This window comes from Nerophis ophidion, linkage group LG05 (assembly GCF_033978795.1).
Source record: "Nerophis ophidion isolate RoL-2023_Sa linkage group LG05, RoL_Noph_v1.0, whole genome shotgun sequence".
NCBI lineage: Eukaryota > Metazoa > Chordata > Actinopteri > Syngnathiformes > Syngnathidae > Nerophis > Nerophis ophidion.
This window is the reverse complement of record NC_084615.1, coordinates 32,180,185-32,205,958: the sequence shown is the minus strand read 5'-3', so window position 1 is coordinate 32,205,958 and position 25,774 is coordinate 32,180,185. Positions and strand designations below refer to the sequence as shown.

Below are 25,774 nucleotides of genomic sequence, written 5' to 3'. Positions count from 1 at the left end.
GTCATCGGATTTGCGGCCTTATGTTTTGGACACTCGGGTGAAGAGAGGGGCGGAGCTTTCTACCGATCACCACCTGGTGGTGAGTTGGCTGCGATTGTGGGGGAGGATGCCGGACAGACCTGGCAGGCCCAAGCGCATTGTGAGGGTCTGCTGGGAACGTCTGGCAGAGTCTCCTATCAGAGAGAGTTTCAATTCACACCTCCGGGAGAACTTTGAACATGTCACGAGGAAGGTGCGGGACATTGAGTCCGAGTGGACCATGTTCCGAACCTCTATTGTCGAGGCGGCTGATTGGAGCTGTGGCCGCAAGGTTGTTGGTGCCTGTCGTGGCGGTAATCCCAGAACCCGTTGGTGGACACCAGCAGTGAGGGATGCCGTCAAGCTGAAAAAGGAGTCCTATCGGGTTCTTTTGGCTCATAGGACTCCGGAGGCAGTGGACGGGTACCGACGGGCCAAGCGGTGTGCAGCTTTAGCGGTCGCGGAGGCAAAAACTCGGACATGGGAAGAGTTCGGGGAAGCCATGGAAAACGACTTCCGGACGGCTTCGAAGCGATTCTGGACCACCATACGGCGCCTCAGGAAGGGGAAGCAGTGCACTATCAACACCGTGTATGGTGCGGATGGTGTTCTGCTGACTTCGACTGCGGATGTTGTGGATCGGTGGAGGGAATACTTCGAAGACCTCCTCAATCCCACCAACACGTCTTTCTTTGAGTCAGCGGTGCCTGGGGAATCTGTGGTGGACTCTCCTATTTCTGGGGCTGAGGTCGCTGAGGTAGTTAAAAAGCTCCTCGGCGGCAAGGCCCCGGGGGTGGATGAGATCCGCCCGGAGTTCCTTAAGGCTCTGGATGCTGTGGGGCTGTCTTGGTTGACAAGACTCTGCAGCATCGCGTGGACATCGGGGGCGGTACCTCTGGATTGGCAGACCGGGGTGGTGGTCCCTCTCTTTAAGAAGGGGGACCGGAGGGTGTGTTCCAACTATCGTGGGATCACACTCCTCAGCCTTCCTGGTAAGGTTTATTCAGGTGTACTGGAGAGGAGGCTTCGCCGGATAGTCGAACCTCGGATTCAGGAGGAACAGTGTGGTTTTCGTCCTGGTCGTGGAACTGTGGACCAGCTCTATACTCTCGGCAGGGTTCTTGAGGGTGCATGGGAGTTTGCCCAACCAGTCTACATGTGCTTTGTGGACTTGGAGAAGGCATTCGACCGTGTCATTCGGGAAGTCCTGTGGGGAGTGCTCAAAGAGTATGGGGTATCGGAATGTCTTATTGTGGCAGTCCGCTCCCTGTATGATCAGTGTCAGAGCTTGGTCCGCATTGCCGGCAGTAAGTCGGACACGTTTCCAGTGAGGGTTGGACTCCGCCAAGGCTGTCCTTTGTCACCGATTCTGTTCATAACTTTTATGGACAGAATTTCTAGGCGCAGCCAAGGCGTTGAGGGGTTCCGGTTTGTAGTCCTGATGGCTTCATCTGGCCGGGATCTTCAGCTCTCACTGGATCGGTTCGCAGCCGAGTGTGAAGCGACCGGAATGAGAATCAGCACCTCCAAGTCCGAGTCCATGGTTCTCGCCCGGAAAAGGGTGGAGTGCCATCTCCGGGTTGGGGAGGAGACCCTGCCCCAAGTGGAGGAGTTCAAGTACCTAGGAGTCTTGTTCACGAGTGGGGGAAGAGTGGATCGTGAGATCGACAGGCGGATCGGTGCGGCGTCTTCAGTAATGCGGACGTTGTATCGATCCGTTGTGGTGAAGAAGGAGCTGAGCCGGAAGGCAAAGCTCTCAATTTACCGGTCGATCTACGTTCCCATCCTCACCTATGGTCATGAGCTTTGGGTCATGACCGAAAGGATAAGATCACGGGTACAAGCGGCCGAAATGAGTTTCCTCCGCCGGGTGGCCGGGCTCTCCCTTAGAGATAGGGTGAGAAGCTCTGCCATCCGGGAGGAGCTCAACGTAAAGCCGCTTCTCCTCCACATCGAGAGGAGCCAGATGAAGTGGTTCGGGCATCTGGTCAGGATGCCACCCGAACGCCTCCCTAGGGATGTGTTTAGGGCACGTCCAGCTGGTAGGAGGCCACGGGGAAGACCCAGGACACGTTGGGAAGACTATGTCTCCCGGCTGGCCTGGAAACGCCTCGGGATCCCCCGGGAAGAGCTAGACGAAGTGGCTGGAGATAGGGAAGTCTGGGCTTCCCTGCTTAGGCTGCTGCCCCCGCGACCCGACCTCGGATAAGCGGAAGATGATGGATGGAATTGTTTTTGGAAACTGTGGACGTTGTGCCCGCCGGACCAAAGAGGAAAATAACCATCCGGATTGTTATAGGCGCAAAGTTGAAAAGCCAGCATCTGTGATGGTATGGGGCTGTATCAGTGCCCGAGGCATGGGTAACTTACACATCTGTGAAGGCACCATTAATGCTGAAAGGTACATATAGGTTTTGGAGCAACATATGTTGCCATCCAAGCAATTTCTTTTTCATGGACGCCCCTGCGTATTTCAGCAAGACAATGCCAAGCCACGTGATACAACAGCGTGGCTTTATAGTAAAATAGTGTGGGTACTAGACTGGCGTTCCTGTAGTCCAGACCTGTCTCACATTGAAAATGTGTGGCGCATAATGAAGCGTAAAATACGACAACAGAGACCCCAGACTGTTGAACAACTTAAGCTGTACACCAAGCAAGAATGGGAAAGAATTCCACCTCAAATGCTTAAAAAATTAATCTCCTCAGTTCCCAAACGTTTACTGAGGGTTGTTAAAATGAAAGGCCATGTAACACAGTGGTAAAAATGCCCCTGTGCCAACCTTTTTGCAATGTTTTTCTGCCAAAAAATTCAAAGTTAATGATTATTTGCAAAAAAAATTCAATTTCTCAGTTCGAACATTAAATATCTTGTCTTTGCAGTCTATTCAATTGAATATAAGTTGAAAAGGATTTGCAAATCATTGTTTTCTGTTTTTATTTACCATTTACACAACGTGCCAACTTCCCTTGTTTTGGGTTTTGTACAAGATGCCTCTTATTATGAGGTTTGTGACGACTTATCCTTCAAAAACTTGATTATTTTTTACCCAAAATATCCACAAATCCAAGGACAAAAAGCAAAGGAAGAGAAATAAACAAATGCATATTTGAGGTCTAAATAGAGCTACGTGTATGTCACTCTGAGGCTTTAAACACAAGATTGTGCATGGCATGCTACTTGCCGCTGTACCTCGGGAGTTTTAAGTTTGCAGTTACTACACTGGTAGAAAAAAAAAATGCTAATTTTGATTTATTTAGCATAATGCTTTACTGAGACATGCTCAACATGCATTAAGCCTGTTTATCCCATTTAAATGGCTTGGATGCGCCTTAATTGCACTTGTGTCTTGCCTTATTGATCCTATAAATGGGACCCGACATGTTATAAATATTTACTGCCCGGAATCCCTCGTCTGTGTTCTAAGTTCGTCATAAAAAATAGTGACACATTGTGTGCGTATTCAAGCACAGAAAAAAATAAAAGCCTGCATGCACCATACAGCAATGGTGTGTCAATGGGTGATAGGAACAGCCACACTTCATTAAAAAAACAGCTCTTTTGTGTGAGTACATTTATGCAATGAAACACAATTATTCACAAAATAAACGTTCAAATGTGCAGGATGTATGTAAAAAACAAAAAGAAAAAAAGAGGTGATTTTAGGATACCACAACGTGCAACATTGAAGTTGTGAACATCTGGCGTCGCCGGGGGGAAATGACAGCAAAAGTCACCGTGACAGCATCACTGTGGCAACATGGCTTTAACAGCTTGTTTGCTGCATGGTCGACACATGTACAATACCTGGCCTCGCGTCGCCTCTGTGTGTTTATGTAGTGATACTATTATGGAAATGAGCGGATTCTGCATTGTTTTTGTAGTGGTTCCATCTGTGAAGACGTGCAGTAATTTGCCGCGTCGCCCAGCTCTATGTTAACTATACAGACAATAAATTGCCAATGTGTTGTTTACAATGCAGCTTGGGAATTCAGTACGCCTCTGCACTGCCCAATTTGAATACAAACACATTTACCGCCACATCTCAAGCACCTGAAAAACTCTAAATTCATCATATACACTGCAAAAAGTCAGTGAAAAAAATAACAAAATTAGGGCTATTAATTTTGAACTAAGCAAAATTATCTGCTAATAAAACAAGAAAATTTGCCTTCCAAAACAAGTAAAATGAACTAACCTCAATTAACCCCAAAATACCTTAAAATAAGTATATTCTCACTAATAACAACTGTATATGAGTACATATTTTCTAATGTTTCATTGAAAATAAAACAGCAAAGTCCATTTGGCGATCATCTGACAATTATGTCAAGTCATGATTTTTTTTTTCTTGCTTGAAATAAGAAATTATTACTTTAATAACGTAGTTTTATACTTGTGAGTGTTGATGACACAGTTTTGCAACAGTTGATATTCTAGTTTCAATTATGTTTTACTCAATAAAGCTCATAAAATCTCAGCAACAAACTGTAATATCTCACTGAGATAATCCATCCATCCATTTCCTACCGCTTATTCCCTTTGGGGTCGCGGGGGGCGCTGGTGCCTATTTCCGCTACAATTGGGCGGAAGGTAGTGTACAACGTGGACAAGTCGCCACCTTATCGCAGGGCCAACACGTATGGACAGACAATATTCACACTCACATTCACACACTAGGGCCAATTTAGTGTTGCCAATCAACCTATCCCCAGGTGCATGTCTTTGGAAGCGGGAGGAAGCCGGAGTACCCGGAGGGAACCTACGCTAGAGATGCGCGGATAGGCAATTATATCATCCGCATCCGCGTCACCAAAATCGTCATCCACCCGCCGTCCAACCGAACCATAATTTTATCAGGACCGTACCCGCCCGCTGAATTACATCAGAGGTTGGCCACCTTTACCACTCACAGAGCTATTTAAACCTGTTTCACAGAGTTAATGAAGTCAATTGGAGCCGCTAACGTTCTCGCGACTTTTCAATAGCATTCATCCTGATGGCAAGAATATGGGCGTGCTGTGAAGCCATTGCCTTTGACACCTTCAACAACATGTAGGAAACGATTGTTAATCCAGCAACATTGAGTACACTGATGGTTGTGATATAAACAACTTTAACACTTACTAATATGCGCCACGCTATGAAGCCACACAATACAGGATTGACAAACACATTTCGGGAGAACATCCTCACAGTAACACAACATAAACGCAACACAACTAATACCCATAATCCTTTGTATTCATGACACGGACTGAATATATTTCACACCCCTGTGCCCCCAACCCAGCCCACCTTACCGACGCACGAGGAGGGGGGGGTGGGGTTTGGTGTGTATAGAATATTCAGGGGTGTCACGAATACAACGGATTATGGGTATTTGTTGTGTTGCGTTTATGTTGTGTTAATGTGAGGATGTTCTCCCGAAATGTGTTTGTCGTTCTTAATTGGTGTGGCTTAAAAGTGTGGCGCATATTACTAAGAGTGTTAAAATTGTTTATATCACAACCATTAGTGTACTCTGTGTCACCCAGTATGCCTTGCAGTCGTGTGCGTGTTGCCGCGGAAGCCACACACAACATGATGCTGGACTGACAAGCAGATCGTACATGTTGTAGTAGGCAACAAAGTCAATGGCTTCATAGCACACCCTAATACTTATTATCTGGATGACTACCGACAGTCATTCAGGAGAATAATAGCGTCTCTTATTGTTTCAAGTTTCAAGTTTATTATTGTTCTTCGGTCAATGGTCAACAAAGCAAAAAAAAACAGTTGTACATTCATAGATTGAAAATAAAAAGTTGTACATTCATAGATTGAAAATTAAAAATGTTACAGACCGAAAGGGTTTAGGCTGAAGTTAAACACTTATTGCGCCTAACCCTATAAACAAATTCAAGTACAAAATAAACTTCCGAAAGTTATAAAAAGTCCTTTGCACAACATATTATAAATACACATTATAAACAACATTATAAACATCATCATAAACAACATGAACGTAGTTCAATTTTATACACAGTACAGGCATGTGAAATATCCCTGTGTACATATAGACCTTTGCACTAATTATATATACAATATATACAAACAATTGTACTTCTATTATTATTTATATCTCATGTTTAATTTTTAATTAACATTAATCATAGTATTAACTATAATGTTAATTCAAGAGTGATATATTTTTTCAAGACATTGGTCTTAAAGTGTTTTTTAAATGTGTGAATGGAACTGGAACATTTTAAGGAATCATCCAAGCTGTTCCACAGTTGAACTCCTCTAACAGAAACACATCTACTTTTTAAGCTTGTTCTTATTTTTGCTTTCTGAAAGAAAGCTGAACCTCTGAGGTCATAGGGATTCTCTCTGGGTTTAAATCTCACTTGTAAACATCCAGGCAGCATGTGGTTATGAGCTTTAAAAGCCACAATAGTAGTATTGAGGTCAACAAGATCGTGCAGTTTTAATGTTTTTAATTTAATGAACAGAGCATTGGTATGGTCATGATAATTCGCATAAGTTACAATTCTAATCGCTTTCTTTTGAAGTAAAAATATAGAGTTGATGTTTGATTTGTAATTGTTTCCCCAGATTTCAACACAATAGTTAAGATATGGGAGTATGAAAGAATTATATAACATGATAAGAGCCTTTTGATTCACAGAGTTTTTAATTTCATGTAACATAGCAATATTTTTTGCCATCTTTGTCTTAAGTATATTTATGTATAGTTTCCAATTTAATTTATCATCTATATAGATTCCCAAAAATGTTATCGCTTTATGACACAGGTCTTAAATGGCACTTTAAATGGCAAAGGATACCGATCCCAGAACCAAGCATATCAAATATTTCCGGATGGTTCAACCGCCACCCGCCCGAATCTAATTAAAATCAAATTTTTCGTCATGTAAACCGCTCCGACCCGCGGTTTACCCGCGGACTCCGCGGATGAGACCGCAAACCGCGTATCTCTAACCCACGCAGTCACGGGGAGAACATGCAAACTCCACACAGAAAGATCCCAAGCCCGGGATTGAACGCAGTATTGTGAGGCAGACACATTAACCCCTTTCCACCGTGCTGCCCCTTACTGAGGTAATTTAGGACCAAAACCCTTAAAACAAGTCAAACACTCAAACATAAAATCTGCTTAGTGAGAAGAATTATCTTATCAGACAGAAAATGAGCAAATATCACCCTTATTTGATATATTTAATCTTACTTAGATTTCCGTTTTTGCTGTGTAGTGTCAAAGTTGCTTAACAGTCAACAACAATCAATCCTGCAACTACAGTATATGTCTTTTTATTTATTCTTTGATCCATCAGGTGAGTATGACCTCCTGTGAGGCTGTGCTACCTGTTTTTGTGGCAGGTGGCCACATTTAAATGTGAAACACGGAGCTAAAACACAACACCTTACATATAAATGTGATTTTACATACAGATGTTGGCATACAGTATGTATGTGAATGCACATACATACTGTATGTACATTGCAGGAAGGCAAATAGACTTCTTTATATCCCTAAATAGCTCTGTAACGGTTATGAGACATATTTAAGCAGTTTGTAAAGATGTTAATATGACGGGACATTTTATAGTATGATGAACAGATGTTGGCACTATACTGTATTTGCATGCACATTGACAGACACATGTTGACACTATATGTGCATGAGTTGGCATCATCAGGGTTTGTACACCTTTTCCATGGCCAAAGTCAAGCACATTTTAAGGACTTTCAAGATCAATTTTTGGCAAACACCAGTGTGAATCAATCCATTGCCTTGTTGTTTGAGGTCACCAAATGCTGTCTGTAGGAAAAATACGGAACATCTGCTAAAACCTAAGCCTAACATTGAACCAGCAGTTATCATTAACTGAATGGGGCATAGAAAATGAAGCAATGTATCTGTGGACTATTCAATGGCATTGGTGTTTGCAAACGTTGTTTACTTGTTTGTTTGTATCATCATCATTTATGTATACATCATTCCTTACAAGAAATAACATTAATTATTGTTTACTTGTTTGTTTGTATCATAATTCATGTATACATCATGTTTATTAAAGGCCTACTGAAATGAGATTTTCTTATTTAAACGGGGATAGCAGGTCCATTCTATGTGTCATACTTGATCATTTCGCGATATTGCCATATTTTTGCTGAAAGGATTTAGTAGAGAACATCGACGATAAAGTTCACAACTTTTGGTGCTGATAAAAAAGCCTTGCCTGTACAGGAAGTCGCAGACGATGACGTCACAAGGGTGAGGGCTCCTCACGTCCTCACATTGTTTATAATGGGAGCCTCCAGCAGCAACAGCTATTCGGACCGAGAAAACGACAATTTCCCCATTAATTTGAGCGAGGATGAAAGATTTTTGGATGATGATATTGATAGCGAAGGACTAGAAAAAAAATAAATAAATAAATAAAGTAAAAAAAAAGGTGATTGCATCGGGACAGATTCGGTTGTTTTTTGACACATTTACTAGGATAAATCTGGGAAATCCCTTATCTTTCTATTGTGTCACTAGTGTTTTAGTGAGTTAAATAGTACCTGATAGTCGAATGGTTGTGTCCACGGGTGTCTTGAGGCCAGTGTCTGAGGGAAGTCACGGCAGATACAAGGACGGCGTGAACTCCACAGATCTCCGGTAAGAGGCGACTTTTTAACACAATTTTCTCACCGAAACCTGACGGTTGACAAGTGGTCGGGATCCATGTTCGCTTGACCGCTCTGATCCATAGTAAAGATTCACCTTCGGTAATTTTAAACAAGGAACCACCGTGTGTTTGTGTGGCTGAAGGCTAAAGCTTCCCACCTCCATCCTTCTACTTTGACTTCTCCATTATTAATTGAACAAATTGCAAAAGATTCAGCAACACAGATGTCCAGAATACTGTTTAATTGCGCGATAAGAAGAGAAGACTTTTAGCCGCAAATGGTGCTGCGCTAATATTTCCTGACAGTCCGTGACGTAACGCGCACGCATCATTATCCCGTGACGTTTTCAACAAGAAACTCCGCGGGAAATTTAAAATTGCAATTTAGTAAACTAAACCGGCCATATTGACATGTGTTGCAATGTTAATATTTCAACATTGATATATAAACTATCAGACTGCGTGGTCGGTAGTAGTGGGTTTCAGTAGGACTTTAAAACGACAACCTCCCGACAAGATGGACCGATGCACCACTGTCCTCTGGGGGGCGACAAAGAGCTGTATATACGGCTCTGGCATGACAACAACCAAATGTAAGGGCTCGTGCGAAGCAAACAGATCAAGCCTGTAGCTTTACTTTTTAAGGAAACTTGTTTTATTTTTCCCCATTTTATAATTAGTCTATTGAGTCAGACTGCAGAGAAATATGATAGACATTTCCAAGCATTTCCAAGCACTTCACCCAAAATTCCAAAAAAATATTCAAACCTTGAAAACACAACATTAAAATCCAAGCATTTTCAAGGTTTTTAAGCACCTGTACAAACCCTGATCATGAGTACACAAATGGAAGGACAGATGTAACTGTATAGGCATGTGAATGGACAGACATATGTCGACAGTAAATGTGCACTGCATGCCAACTGACAAAAAGACCGAAGTTGCATCATAAGTATGCAAATGGAACGACAGATGTTACCATGCATGCATGCAAATTTGAATGATTGATTGATTGATTGATTGATTGATTGAAACTTTTATTAGTAGATGCACAGTACAGTAAATATTCTGTACAATTGACCACAAAACAATAACAGTGCAATACGTTTTCATAACATGGTCACTACTGCCTACTTTGTCTTGTTATATTCTTATTTTACTGTTATATTTTTATTCCCATTGTTGCTTTTTAGTTTTTATTCTCATTGTAATATTTCTCTTTTTTGTTTCCATTTAAACCCCCATTATTTACTTTTTACTTTTATTTAAATTGATCTCAACTCTGTACACTGCTGCTGGAATTTTTATTTTCCTGAAGGAACTCTCCTGAAGGAATCAATAAAGTACTATCTATCTATCTTTCTATGTATCACTAAATGGTAACACCCGAATACGTTTTTCAACTTGTTTAAGTCGGGGTCCACGTTAATCAATTCATGGTAAAAAATGAATACAGTAGATGAATGAATGAATAGACTGATGTTTGCATTTGTCTGCATGTGAATAGATAAACAGATGTTGGCATTATATGTGCATGCTAAAGGACGGACAGATGTCAACATTAATTGTGCATGCAAATGGAAAAACGGATGTTGGCATTGTAGTATGTGGCATGCTAATGGGTAAACAAATGTCGACATTAAATATGCATGCGAATGGATAAACAGAGGTTGGCATTTTTGTGCCTGCTAATGGACAGATAGATTTCGGCTTCAAATGTGCATGCGAATGGAAAAACAGATGTTGGCATTGTATGTGCATGCTAATGGATAGACAGATGTCAACATTAAATATGCATGTAAATGGATCAAAAGATGTTGGCATTACATGTGCATGCGAATGGACGAATGGATGTGAACATTAAATGTGTAAGGGTATTGACAAACGGAAGTTGGCATTAAATAGCAATGCAAATGGACAAACAGATGTCAACATTAATTGTGCACGCGAATGGAAAACGGAGGATGGCCTTATACGTGCATGCTAATGGTTAAACAGATGACGACATGAAATATGCATGCGAATGGATAAACAGATGTCAACATTAAATGTGCATGCGAATTGACAAACAGATTTTGGCATTACGTGTGCATGCTATTGGATAGAAAGATGTCAACATTAAATATGCATGCGAATGGTGCAGATGTTGGCATTATCTGTGCATGTTAATGGACAGACGGATGTCAAAATTAAAAATGTGCATGCAAATTGACAAACGGATGTTGGCATGAAATGGGCATGCGAATGGACAAAAAGATGTTGAAAAATTGACAAATGTATGTTGGCATTATATGTGCATGTTGAGGAATGCTCATCAAACACTTATTTGGAACATCCCACAGGTGTGCAAGCTAATTGGGATCCGGTGGGTGCCATGATTGGGTATAAAAACATCTTCCCAAAAAATGCTTAGTCTTTCACAAGAAAGGATGGGGTGAGGTACACCCCTTTGTCCACAACTGCGTGAGCAAATAGTCAAACATTTTAAGAACAATGTTTCTCAAAGTGCAATTGCAAGAAGTTTAGGGATTTCAACATCTACGGCCCATAATATCATCAAAAGGTACAGAGAATCTGGAGAAATCACTCAACGTAAGCGGCATGGCCGGTAACCAACATTGAATGACCGTGACCTTCGATCCCTCAGATGGCACTGTATCAAAAACCGACATCGAACTCTAAAGAATATCAGCACATGGGCTCAGGAACACTTCAGAAAACCACAGCCATTAAATACAGTTCATCGCTACATATGTAAGTGCAAGTTAAAGCTCTACTATGCAAAGCGAAAGCAATTTATCAATAACATCCAGAAACACTGCTGGCTTCTCTGGGCCCGAGATCATCTAAGATGGACTGATGCAAAGTGGAAAAGTGTTCTGTGGTCAGACTAGTCCACATTTAAAATTGTATTTGGAAATATTCGACATTGTGTCATCCGGACCAAAGGGGAAGCGGACCATCCAGACTGTTATCGACACAAAGTTCAAAAGCCAGCATCTGTGATGGTATGGGGGTGCATTAGTGCCCAAGGCATGGGTAACTTACACATCTGTGAAGGCACTATTAATGCTGAAAGGTACATTCAGGTTTTGGAACAACATATGCTGCCATCTAAGAGCCATCTTTTTCATGGATGCCCCTGCTTATTTCAGCAAGACAACGCCAAGCCACATTCAGCACGTTTTACAACAGCATGGCTTTGTAAAAAAAAGAGTGCGGGTACTTTCCTGGCCCACCTGCAGTCCAGACCTGTCTCCCATCGAAAATGTGTGGCGCATTACGAAGCGTAAAATACGACAGCGGAGACCCTGGACTGTTGAACGACTGAAGCTCTACATAAAACAAGAATGGGAAAGAATTCCATTTTCAAAGCTTCAACAATTAGTTTCCTCAGTTCCCAAATGTTTATTGAGTGTTGTTAAAAGGGAAGGTGATGTAACACAGTGGTGAACATGCCCTTTCCCAACTACTTTGGCACGTGTTGCAGCCGTGAAATTCTAAGTTAATTATTATTTGCAAAAAAAAATGAAATAAAGTTTATGATTTTGAACATCAAATATAAAAAACAAAATAAAGATTATGATTTTGAATATCAAATATCTTGTCTTTGTTGGCATTAAATATGCATGCTATTGGAAAGATAGATGTCAACGTAGATGTGCATTCAAATGGAAAAACAGGTGTTGGCATTACATGTGCATGCTAATGGATAAACAGATTACAAAATTAAATATGCATGTTAATGGATCAACAGATGTTGGCATCAAATGTGCATGCGAATTGACAGATGGATGTTGGCATTACATGGGCATGCAAATGGACAGACAGATGTCAACATTAATTGTGCATGCGAATTGACAAACGGATGTTGGCATTATGTGTGCATGCTAATGGTTAGAAAGATGTCAATATTAAATGTGCATGCGAATGGTGCAGATGTTGCCATTATATGTGCATGCTAATGGACAGATGGATGTCAACATTAAAAATATGCATGCAAATTGACAAACGGATGTCGGCATTAAATGGGCATGGGAATGGACAAACAGATGTTGAAAAATTGACAAATGGATGTTGGCTTTATATGTGCATGCTAATAGATAGACAGATGTCGACATTAGTTGTGCATGTGAATGGTGCAGATGTTGGCATAGAATGTGCATGTGAATGGACGGACGGATATCAACATGAAATGTTCATGCAAATCGAAATGTGCATGCTAATGGATAAACAGATGTCGACATTAAATATGCATGTGAATGGATAAACAGATGTTGGCATTACATGTGCATGCAAATTTAACAGACAGATTTCAACATTACATGTGCATTAGAAGGGACAGATGGACGTCAACATTAAATGTGCAAGGGGATTGACAAACAAATATTGGCATTAAATGGGCATGCTAATGGACAAACAGATCTCGACAATAATTGTGCATGCGAATGGAAAAACAGAAGTTGGCATTATATGTGGATGCTAATGGATAAACAGATGCCAACATTAAATATGCATGCGAATAGATACGCAGATGTTGGCATTACATGTGCATGCAAATGAACAGACAGATTTCAACATTAAAAATGTGCATGCAAATTCAAAAACGGATGTTGGCATTAAATGGGCATACGAATGGACAAACAGATGTTGAAAAATTGACAAATGGATGTTGGCATTATATGTGCATGCTAATAGATAGACAGATGTCGACATTAAATGTGCATGCGAATGGTGCAGATGTTTGCTTTGAATGTGCATTCAAATGGACAGACGGATGTCAAAATGAAATATGCAAGCAAATTGACAAACAGATGTTGGCATTAAATATGCATGCTATTGGAAAGATAGATGTCAACGTAGATGTGCATTCAAATGGAAAAACAGGTGTTGGCATTACATGTGCATGCTAATGGATAAACAGATTACAAAATTAAATATGCATGTGAATGGATCAACAGATGTTGGCATCAAATGTGCATGCGAATTGACAGATGGATGTTGGCATTACATGGGCATGCAAATGGACAGACAGATGTCAACATTAATTGTGCATGCGAATTGACAAACGGATGTTGGCATTATGTGTGCATGCTAATGGTTAGAAAGATGTCAACATTAAATGTGCATGCGAATGGTGCAGATGTTGCCATTATATGTGCATGCTAATGGACAGATGGATGTCAACATTAAAAATGTGCATGCAAATTGACAAACGGATGTCGGCATTAAATGGGCATGGGAATGGACAAACAGATGTTGAAAAATTGACAAATGGATGTTGGCTTTATATGTGCATGCTAATAGATAGACAGATGTCGACATTAGTTGTGCATGTGAATGGTGCAGATGTTGGCATAGAATGTGCATGTGAATGGACGGACGGATAGCAACATGAAATGTTCATGCAAATCGAAATGTGCATGCTAATGGATAAACAGATGTCGACATTAAATATGCATGTGAATGGATAAACAGATGTTGGCATCACATTTGCATGCAAATTGACAGACGGATGTTGGCGTTAAATGGACATGCGAATGGATAAAAAGATGTCGACATTAAATGTGCACGCGAATTGACAGACGAATGTTGGCATCATATGTGAACAGACAGAATATGACCAGTGCCAGAAACATCTCTCAGTGTGATGCAAGCACAATAACAAAAATATTGTGTGTGTTAGCGTATTGTTGTTGTTAAAGGGGAACCTTATCACAATTTCAGAAGGGTTAAAACCAATAAAAATCAGTTCCCAGTGACATATTTTATTTTTCTAAGTTTTTTTCAAAATTTTACCCATCCCAGAATATCCCTAAAAAAAGCTTTAAAGTGCCTCATTTTCGAATCTGTGAAGCCATCATCCATTTTCCTGTGACGTCATCCAGTGATGCTGATACGGATAGCACAGCAAGATATAGCGACATTAACTCGGATTCAGACTCGGATTTCAGCGGCTTAAGCAATTCAACAGATTACGCATGTATTGAAACGGATGGTTGGAGTATGGAGGCAGATAGCGAAAACAAAATTGAAAAAAAAACTGAAGCTATTGTGCGAATAGCTACTAACGCTATTCGGCCATGTCTGCCTGAGCATCGCCGGTAAAATGTGCAGACCAATGATTGGAAGTTTCGCATTTTGTAACACTGGATCAACTTAAATCTGTCGATTGGTAAGTGTTTGTTTGGCATTAAATGTGGGTGGAGGGAAACGCTGGATGAAAATATAGCTTCAAATGTACATACAGCTAGCCTAAATAGCATGTTAGCATCGATTAGCTGGCAGTCATGCCGTGACCAAATATGTCTGATTAGCACATAAGTCAACAACATCAACAAAACTCACCTTTGTGATTTTGTTGACTTTATCGTTGGAAATGCATCTGCAGGTTATCCATACATCTCTGTGTCATGTCTGCCTTAGCATTGCTGGTGAAATGTGCAGACACTCCTGCACATTCAATGGGGCTCTGGCGGCAGATTTTTTTTTTTTACTTTATCTATGGAAATGCATCTGCTTTGAGTGTCGCAGGATATCCACACAATCTTGCCATCTCTGTAGTAGCATAGCTTTAGTCAGTAAAGTGTGCGGAACAAACGACTGACCATTTCGTCGGCTTTCCCCACACCCTCGTATTTTGAACACATTTTTTCCAATTTCTTGCCACTTTCGCATCTTTGGGCCAATGGTGCAACTTGAATCCCTCCCTGTTAGTGTTGTTACACCCTCCGACAACACACCGAAGAGGAATGATTTCTCCAAGGTTGTAGAAAATAGTCGAAAAAACGGAAAATAACAGAGCTAAGAGCCGGTGTTTGTAATGTGTTTGAGAAAATGGCGGCTTTATTACCTAGGTGACGTCACGTTCTGACGTCATCGCTTCGAGAGCGATAAATAGAAAGGCGTTTAATTTGCCAAAATTCACCCATTTAGAGTTCGGAAATCGGTTAAAGAAATACATGGACGTTTTTCTGCAACATACTGTAGGTCTGGTGATAATGTTCCCCTTTAAAGTATTGATACAGTGGGCCTTACTGCATACTGTAGATGTTAATTGCAGTGACCATACCAGTCTTGACTCCCGCCTGTTGCCCGCCTTACACAGCACATGCACGCTGGTGTTCTAGCAGGAAACGTCAAAGCATGAAAAATTAATTTGCATTAGCTTGGGGGTCAGGAGTGGGGGAGCGGCAGCAAATGAAAGGGGACAGAATGGAGGCCTAAAGCTATCGCGTCCCTGTGAAATATGCGTCATGGTCCGCGCTTAACATTTCTGTCCCTTCGCACGACTCTGTGTGCTCACTGACCATCCATGTGAATCAAGTCAACACATATAAAGACACACACACATACAGTCACGGGTCTCATTGCATCCTTTCGTAGTTCATGTAGAACAAGTGTGACCATCATCTAATGATATCGTTAAAAAGACATGGAGGAAGAACGAGAGGAAGAAGCACCTCATCCTCACACCTCTCCCACCCTAATATAACACATATTGTATGATAAGCACAGGACCCATTACACTTTTTTTGGCCGCGTATAAGGACATTTTATTCTACTTTGTGGTGCTACACCTAAGAGAACACTTCAAGTCACACTGCATCATCTCCGTCCATGCCTCTGAGGTGTCACAGCAATAACAGGTGTCATTGGACCCTCCAGACAGGCTTGGCAGTAAATGGAAGCTTACTTCTAATGTGTCCATTACTCTGTGTGCTGCAGCTCCTTGAAGACAGTAATCCCCCCACCTTGGTCACATGACTGCCTGACAGGTGAGACCATGTCATTACACTTAATGCATGCATGGGAAGGGACACACCGATGTTTATCGCAGGTGTGTATGTGAACGAACAGATTTTCAGCAAAATTAACGAGCTAACTCGTGATGAATCACAACAAATTCTCACGTTAATCATGTACTTTAATCATGACTTTTTTTTTAACCATACAAGCTCTTTAAAGGGTAACATTATCACCAGACCTATGTAAGCGTCAATATATACCTTGATATTGCAGAAAAAAGACCATACGTTTTTTCAACCGATTTCCGAACTCTAAAAGGATAAATTTGGCTTTCAATTGTTCGCTGTCAGAGCGATGACCTTTCACCCGTGACGTTACAACAGGAAGCAATCCGACATTTTCTCAAACACATTACACACACCAAGTCAAATCAGCTCTGTTATTTTCCGTTTTTTCCGTACCTTGGAGACATCATGACTCATCGGTGTGTTGTCGGAGGGTGTAACAACACTAACAGGGATGGATTCAAGTTGACTTACGTGGAGTGTGCATCGATTAGCACGGCATGCTAATCGATGTTAACATTCTATTTAGGCTAGCTGTATATACATATTGCATCATTATGCCTCATTTGTAGCTATATTTGCATCCAGCCTTTCCCTCCACCCACATTTAATGCCAAACAAACATACCAATCAACGGATTCAAGTTTCACCAGTGTCAAAAGATGCGAAAGTCCCTCATTTGTTCTGCACATTTTTCCGACGATAGGGATGCCACGATAGAGATGTGTGGATATCCTGCGACACTCAAAGCAGATGCATTTCCAACGATAAAGTCAACGAAATCACAAAGGTGAGTTTTGTTTATGTTGTTGACTTATGTGCTAATCAGACATATTTGGTCACGGCATGACTGCCAGCTAATCGATGCTAACATGCTATTTAGGCTAGCTGTATGTACATTTGCAGCTATATTTGCATCCAGCCTTTCCCTCCACCAACATTTAATGCCAAACAAACACATACCAATCGACTGATTTAAGTTGCTCCGGTGGTCAAAAGATGCAATCGTTGGTTAGAAGGCGATCGCCGAATTCGTCGTCGTTCCCTTTGTCCGTGATATGGCTCAATAGCTTCAGTTTCTTCTTCAATTTTGTTTTCGCTATCTGCCTCCACACTCTAACCATCTGTTTCAATACATGCGTAATCTGTTGAATCGCTTAAGGCGCTGAAATACGAGTCTGAATCCGAACTAATGTCGCTATATCTTTCTGTTCTATCTGCCATGTTTGTTTGTATTGGCGTCATGCAGTGACGTCACAGGAAAATGGACGGGTGGATTTACAGATAGCGAAAATCAGGCACTTTAAAGCCTTTTTTCGGGATATTCCATGATGGGTAAAATTTAGAAAAAAACTTTGAAAAATAAAATAAGCCACTGGGAACTGATTTTTATCGGTTTTAACCCTTCTGAAAATGTTACCCTTTAAAGGGTCCGTGGTCAAATCAACGCATATGTCAGCCCTAAGTGTATACATGAATGGACACGTATGTGAAGAGAAACCCATCTAATTTACTTCAACTATATGAATATTCCATTGTAATAGTAATGACACAAATCCATCATTCCAAAAATGGGAAATACTTTTTTGTAGACCATATTTTACGGACATTAAGCTGCTACTTTTTTCCAACGGTTTGAACCCTAATTTATTAATCTTTGCTGAAGGCTATAGTGCTTTGTATTTAACTAACAGTTTTCATAATACATAGACAGAGACACTGAAAAGGTGTAATATCGTTTGTGCTATGGCACCATCTTGTAGACGAGTTGACCCGCTGCAAGTACTTCCTGTTTTGTGCCTTGAGCCGAAAGTATAACCGTCAAAAGCGTTTCTGCTCGAAAGGATTCTTCATTCATCACCTAACAACATTTGTAAATTTCACAATATAACTAAAACAATTCATACTTACTAAACCGTCCCCTGTGAGGTGTATGCAGGAGTGTTTTAATACACATTTGTACGTGCTATCATAATGCATTAGTTAGCATTAGTGAATATGCTAACACATTTACAAGTGTCTGTGTTAGTATTATTAACTTACAATGGCATTCTTTTTGTATTGTTTCAGTTTTTGTAAATTCACCAAATCATCACAGTAGACCTATTGAGTCTGTGCAGCTAATTTAAGAGCTAGCTTTCACAGCTAGTGGGTTCATGACGATGACTTCTGTTTTGTTTGGTCAGCCCTTTTACTGCCGTGTGACAGGCATTGTAAGGAAACAATTAAGTACGTAAATAATAATAAAAATAATACCTACTCAGTGGCCTAGTACCTATTCAGTGGCCCAGTACCTATTCAGTGGCCTAGTACCTACTCAGTGGCCCAGTACCTACTCAGTGGCCTAGTGGTTAGAGTGTCCATCCTGAGATCGGTAGGTTGTGAGTTCAAACCCCAGCCGAGTCATACCAAAGACTATAAAAATGGGGCCCATTACCTCCTTGCTTGGCACTCAGCATCAAAGGTTGGAATTGGGGGTTAAATCACCAAAAATGATTCCCGGGTGCGGCCACCGCTGCTCCCCTCACCTTCCAGGGGGTGATCAAGGGTGATGGGTCAAATGCAGAGAATAATTTCGCCATACCCAGTGTGTGTGTGACAATCATTGGTACTTTAATCGACACAATATTTTGTACTGATATAGTATATGTGGCTGAGTTATGTCAAACACAATGTTTTCTTCTAAAAATTGGTCGGTGCGGCTTATTACCACTGCGCTATATAGCCGGAAAAATACGGTAACGAGTCCCCTTAAAACTCATATCTACCTTTCTATGTGTCCTATCTATCCTCTATCTGTCTTTCCTTTGCTACAATGGCAAAGCTTCTCCATCAGCAGCACACAGCAATGCACGTCTCTCCCCCACGCTGCCACCGCTCACTCTCAGCTCTTCTCCCCCGCAGCTCAGTCTAGGCAATGTCTGCGTGTACCGTACACTGATCTTGGTGGACACCTGTTCCAACCCTCCTCTGCAATTCCCTCTTGGTGCACACACACTCGCACAGGAGGGGGGGACGTGTGAAGCAAAACGCTCCGGTGAATAATTGAAGTCTCAACAGCAGGGAAATAACATGGAGGCTGTCAAGCTGACAAATCCATTGAAGGTGGAAAGTCTGATACTGTACCAGTAAATGATATACTCACTTTTTGAGCACTTAACAAAATTATGTGATCGCCATTGCCGACTAAGCCTTTTGTTCACAAATGCCGATTACCTATGGCAGATTATTATGGGTCTCCATAAAGCAGAGATGGCAAACTGTTTTTTTATTGAGGGCCACATGGCAGTTATGGCTGCCGTCAGAGGTCCGTTTGGAACAGTGAATGTATGAATTTTTATGGATTTCATTATTAACTATACAAATTGTTTATAGTACACTGTCAATTTTACAGTAAAAAGTTTACATTTACAAAATTCTACTGTAAAATATTTTTTTTTTTTTTTTTTTTTCAACATTTTACGGTAAATGGAAATACCGTACCAGTGTTTAGTGCAGAAAAAGCTGGCAGCTTAGTTGCCAAAATTTGTGTGATAAATTTACATTTATTTTTACAACATTATATTAGTAATGGAAAAATAGTATGAGTTCTTGTTTTTATTACTTAACTGCCAGTTTTTCTACCGTAAAAACAAATGTACCGTCTTTCCAGTTACAGTAATACACCGTTAAAAACTCCAACCGCAGATTTTACAGTCAAAAACTGGCAGCTCAGTCAACAGAATTTAAATGCAAATAACAGTAGTATATTTTTCTTTCAATTTACAGTAATATACTGTAAAGACAAACATAAAATGTATTGTAATTGTTATTAATTTGATGGGTAATATGCAGTAAAGTTAAAATGTTTTTTTATTTTTACTTAGACAAAACATGTTTGGAAAGTATGATAATACACTGTAATATTTGTTGCAATATTGCGTATTATTAAAGTTTAAAGGTATGCAATTTCAAGCAGTAAATATATTTTTTCTGTCAAAATTTAAAAAAAATTGTCATGTCTGTTGATCATGTTTCTGTTTGGCCATGTGCTGTTTGACCTTTGGACTCTTAAGTTCCTGTTTTTTTTCATTCCCTTGTTTTGTTGGCGTGGTTGCGAATCAGTTCACCTGTCCTCACGACTCACGCACCTGATTCATTTGAACTCACGCACCTGTTTTCAATCACCAAATCACTATTTAAGCCTGTCATTTTCTGTTGGTCGGCCTGGCGTCATTGTGTTTTTTTCATGCTCTGTCCATGCTAGCTTTTCATGCCAAAGTCCATACTGCTATTGTCAAGCCACAGTAAGTGCTTTTAGTTTCATGTACAAGTTTAGTCTTAGTGTTAGAAAGGTTTCCTTCGTCAAGTTGTGTTTTTGCCGTGTGCGCCTTTTTGTTTGTACCTTTTTTTAGTCACTATTAAATCATGTTTTTACCTAAACGCCATGTCCAGAGTAGTCAGTCTGCCTTCCTGGGAGAACGACCCCAAAGGAAGCTGCGACCCCCCCATCGTGACAAATCTATTACATTTAGTGAGAAAACAAATGTATTTAATGAAAGAGAATAAAGAACCAGTTTAAATATTGTGTTGATATTGTTTGTCCAACAATAGCATTTACCATGAGTAAAGTAAATAATGTACAGTTAATACATCAGTGATCGGTGTTCGTATTGACCAATCTTACTCATGGATGATTCGTATCGGAATCGGCAGCAGAGAACCCTAGTCGAAACATTCCCATTAATAAGAAATGCGAAATAGTGACTATGCAGCATCCCTCACAGCACTTAGGACAGTCAATAGGCCGGTATGTTGCAATGACTTTGACTCCCGCCAAGTTCAAGGCATCGATCTAAACCCTAAAATCGGGCAAAATCTGAAGACACTCACAGTTCAATGGCTTTATTCCACATGATGACATAGCCTGAGAGCATAAAGGACTCCACGTTGACGATGTGGACGTTGCCCCGTTCCGTGCCGATGTACAGCCATTTACTCTGGAAGGGTAGGTGGCAGAAGGTTATCCTGCCGAGCAAAAAGAAAAACACACAAGAATGCAGAGGTTAGAGCTAAGACGCAAAGGACTAAAAAGATCTTTTACTGGTGACCCATAATCCTCCTGTTCCCAGACTTTTAGAAGTCTAATGAGAACTCATAAAGCATTCATCTTCCCAGGCCTTTCTTCATCCGTTTGCTCTTTCATCCATCCTCCCATTCAACATGCAGACCGTCACAGGAATAATAATGTGGCACCTTGGTCATCTGGATAGCTTCATATCTCAAGGTTATATTGCCCCTGCAGTTATCCCTTTTTTATCTGGAGCCACACTTACAGTCTTAGAAGTGGGGGTCCTGGGGCCAAAACCTAAGCACAGGGGATCCCTGGGTTTTTGTAAAGTTGTACGTTTATTCCGAGCATTTAAATATATAAATTGTTTAAAAAAAACAAAACAACGTACCACATTTTATTACAAAACTATTATAGCCCTGCAAGTTCAAGAATAAGACTGCTTGAATCAAATGAAGGATGTCTAACTGGCAACCCATTCTAAGAAAAATACAAAATGGTTCGTTCCACATGGATAGCATCAAAACTAACATGGAATACTTCACTCAACACAGAAATCATAACGTCATCAATGCTCACATTTAAGAATTCACACACCGTACCAGCATTTAGGAACAAGTGATAGATAAAATATCTATTAATGGCAAAATTTACAAAACCCAAAACCAGTGTAGTTGGAACGGTGTGTAATTTGTCAATAAAAACAGAATGTAACGATTTGCAAATCTTTGTCAGCTTATATTAGATTTAATAGACTGCAAAGACAAGATACGTAATGTTCGAACTGAGACACTTCATTTATTTTTGCAAATAATCATTAACTTAGAATGTAATGGCGGCAACACATTGCAAAAAAGTTGTCACAGGGGCATTTTTACCACTGTGTTACATGGCATTTCTTTTTAACACTCACTAAATGTTTGGGAACTGAGGAGACCAATTTTAGAAGCGTTTCAGGTGGAATTCTTTCCCATTCTTGCTTGATGTACGGATTAAGTTGTTCAATAGTCCGGGGTCTCAGTTGTGGTATTTTAGGCTTCATATTGCGCCACACATTTTCTACAAGCAGGCCAATCTAGTACCTGCACTCTTTTACTATGAAGTCATGCTGTTGTAACACGTGGCTTGGCATTGTCTTGCTGAAATAAGCAGGGGCGTCCATTAGAGATGCGTGGATAGGCAATTATATCATCAGCAACCGCATCACTGAAGTCGTCATCCACCCGCCATCCACCCGAACCAATATTTTATCAGAACCGCAACCGCCCGCCCACCACCCGCCCGTTGTTATATATATAGAGTCGGCGACCTTTACCACTAAAAGAGCTAGTTTGATCCGTGTCACAAAGTAAAGAAGGCAATGGGAGCCGCTAACGTTCTCGCGAATATCCGATGGTGCTCATCCAGATAACGAGAAAAAGGGCGTGCTGTGAAGCCATTGCCTTTGACGCCCTACATCATGTGCGAACCGTTTGCCAGTCCAGCAACATGTTGTATGCAGCTTCCGCAAACACATGTACAAGATTGAAAGGCATACTGGGTGATAAAGAGAACACTGAATGTTGTGATATAAACAATTTTAACACTCTTACTAATATGCTCCACACTGTGAACCCACACCAAACTAGAATGACAAACACACTTCGGGAGAACATCCTCACAGTAACACCACATAAACGCAACTCAACAAATACCCAGAATCCTTTGCACCCATGTCAATCCTGACAATATTTTACACCCCCGCGCCCCCAACCCCACCCACCTTACCACCACATGGGGGGTGGGGGCGTGGGGGGATTTGCTGCAAGCGGGGTGTATAATATAGAAAAGAAGTCTTATTAATGTTTTGTAATGTTGCAAAAAGTGTGTAGAATAAATATTACATTTCTGTCAACGAAGATTTGCTGCAGCCTGCGATACAGTCATTTTGATTGTAGGCTAATATAGCTAATTAGCCACTTACATCATGTGCTGCCATCATTATAACACTTAATATTTAAATTTTTTTGCGGCTCCAGATGGATTACTTTTTTGTATTTGTGGTCCGATATGGCTATTTCAACATTTTGGGTTGCCGACCCGTGGTATATGTAATACAGACATTCTCAAAGTTTAATACTAATTAGACAAATGGTCAATCATTTATGGACAATTAGACGCTCGGGTTGCATGTTGGCGATAATTTGGTACGTTCCCAATATGGACAAAAGCTGAGGAGGCAATGTGAAGGTAAATTGTATTTAAAGGCTCCAATAAACAAAAGAAGAGCGCCGCTAGGAAAGGCACCAAAACATAGGGAAGGCTATGCAAAAGGAAACGAAACGGATCAAGGTATAAATTAGGATTGTACGGTATACCGTTATTAGTACAGTACCGCGATACTAATGAATCATATTCGGTACTATACTGCCTCTGAAAAATACCGGTCACCCATCCCCTGCGCCCCCGTCTTCGTCACGTCATGACATTGCTGGTTTACGAGCAGACGAGCATGTGGGGCGGTATAGCTCGGTTGGTAGAGCGGCTGTGCCAGCAACTTGAGGGTTGCAGGTTCGATCCCCGCTTTCGCCATCCTAGTCACTGCCGTTGTGTCCTTGAGCAAGACACTTTATCCACCTGCTCCCAGTGCCACCCACACTGGTTTAAATGTAACTTAGATATTGGGTTTCACTATGTAAAGCGCTTTGAGTCACTAGAGAAAAAACGCTATATAAATATAATTCATTTCACTTCACTTCACTTTTCTACCACTTGTCCTTCATAATTTTGACAAAATAATCGAATGGAAAATGACACAATATGTTACTGCATATGTCATCCGATTAAATTAGGAGCCTTTGTTTGCTTGCTTACTACTAAAAGACAAGTTTTCTTGTATTTTCACTATTTTATTTAAAGACAAACTTGCAATAAGAAACATATGTTTAATGTACCCTAAGGTTCTTTGTTAAAATAAAGCCAATAATGCATTTTTTTGTGGTCCACTTTACTTAGAAAAGTATCGAAAAGTACCGAAAAGTATCGAAAAAAGGTTGGTACTGGTACCAAAATATTGGTATCGGAACAACACTAGTATAAACAAAACAGAATGCTGGAGAACAGCAAAAACTCTCGGGTGAAAACGTGCAGCGGGAGACGTATCCACAACTTAAATACATAATGAAATCAGCTGCGAGGAGAAGACGCTCAAAAGTGAATATGAGCGCTAAACCGGAACTAAAACACTAAACCCAGGAAAACACAAACTCAATATAAGGCATGACTGATGCGACAGATCATGACATTAAGAGGATTTTCTTGGTGGTGGCCATGTCTTTTCACAATATTTTACAAACATATAATTGTAACTTCCCTAACTTTACGGAGGGTATTTTGTCGAGTGTATTAAGTTGTTTGAGCATTTCAACTTGACTTATCCTGACGGATCAGTGAGTCATTTATGGTGGCATTTTTAGGTCAATGAATGAAAGATGAGCACACATCCTAATTGACGGAGAAGCGAGGAGAGGAAGCCAGAAGAAGATAAATACAGAACTTTGCAGTTGGAAAGCGTTCGTGTCATTTTTTGGGTGTTTGCGTCAGTGCCTGTGATCGTTTTGTGTCAGTGTGTTCACACCTGCCGTAATGGCCGCAGGTCTGCTGAAATATCTAGCACGCAGTGGTCACGACTAACACACGCACGGACGCACACACACACACACACACACACACACACACACACACGCACGGATACACACACACACACGCACGCACGCACGCACGCACGCACACACGCACACACGCACACACGCACGGATACACACACACACACACACACACACACACACACACACACACACACACAAATGCTGGCAGTTGGCAGCTTGGAGGCGGAAGGCCAAAAGTTGGGGATGACCAATGCCTGCCACACAAATTTGCGAATATTGCGCGTTAATTGTGGACAGAGTCCTCATTTCCTAAACGCACAGCTTTGTTTGATGAATGATCCTCCGTGGAGCACCACAACACACCGGGTGACGGGCTTGGTTATTGAGTTAGTAGTCAGCAGTTTGGCTAGTTTGATCCTAAATGTACCAAACTGACCTTCTGATGTACCAACAAGATCTTCTTTGTTATTGTAATTAGGAATTTTCCTTCCCTGAAATAAATGTGGCAGTCATCAGCCAAAAATCACAGCAGATCATAGCAGCCTCTGAAACATTACGAA

The 25,774-nt window shown here is 41.0% G+C and overlaps 1 protein-coding gene across 6 annotated transcripts in view; it reads right to left on the bottom strand.

The window, feature by feature from the left end:
- stxbp5a (syntaxin binding protein 5a (tomosyn)) overlaps positions 1–25,774 on the bottom strand; it is a 285,142-nt gene that overhangs the window by 103,573 nt on the left and 155,795 nt on the right. For all 6 annotated transcript variants that reach the window (XM_061900584.1, XM_061900583.1, XM_061900587.1 and 3 more), the window contains exon 5: positions 21,390–21,524. In XM_061900584.1, the coding sequence (XP_061756568.1) occupies positions 21,390–21,524 (135 nt within the window). The remainder of the gene's footprint in view (positions 1–21,389; positions 21,525–25,774) is intronic.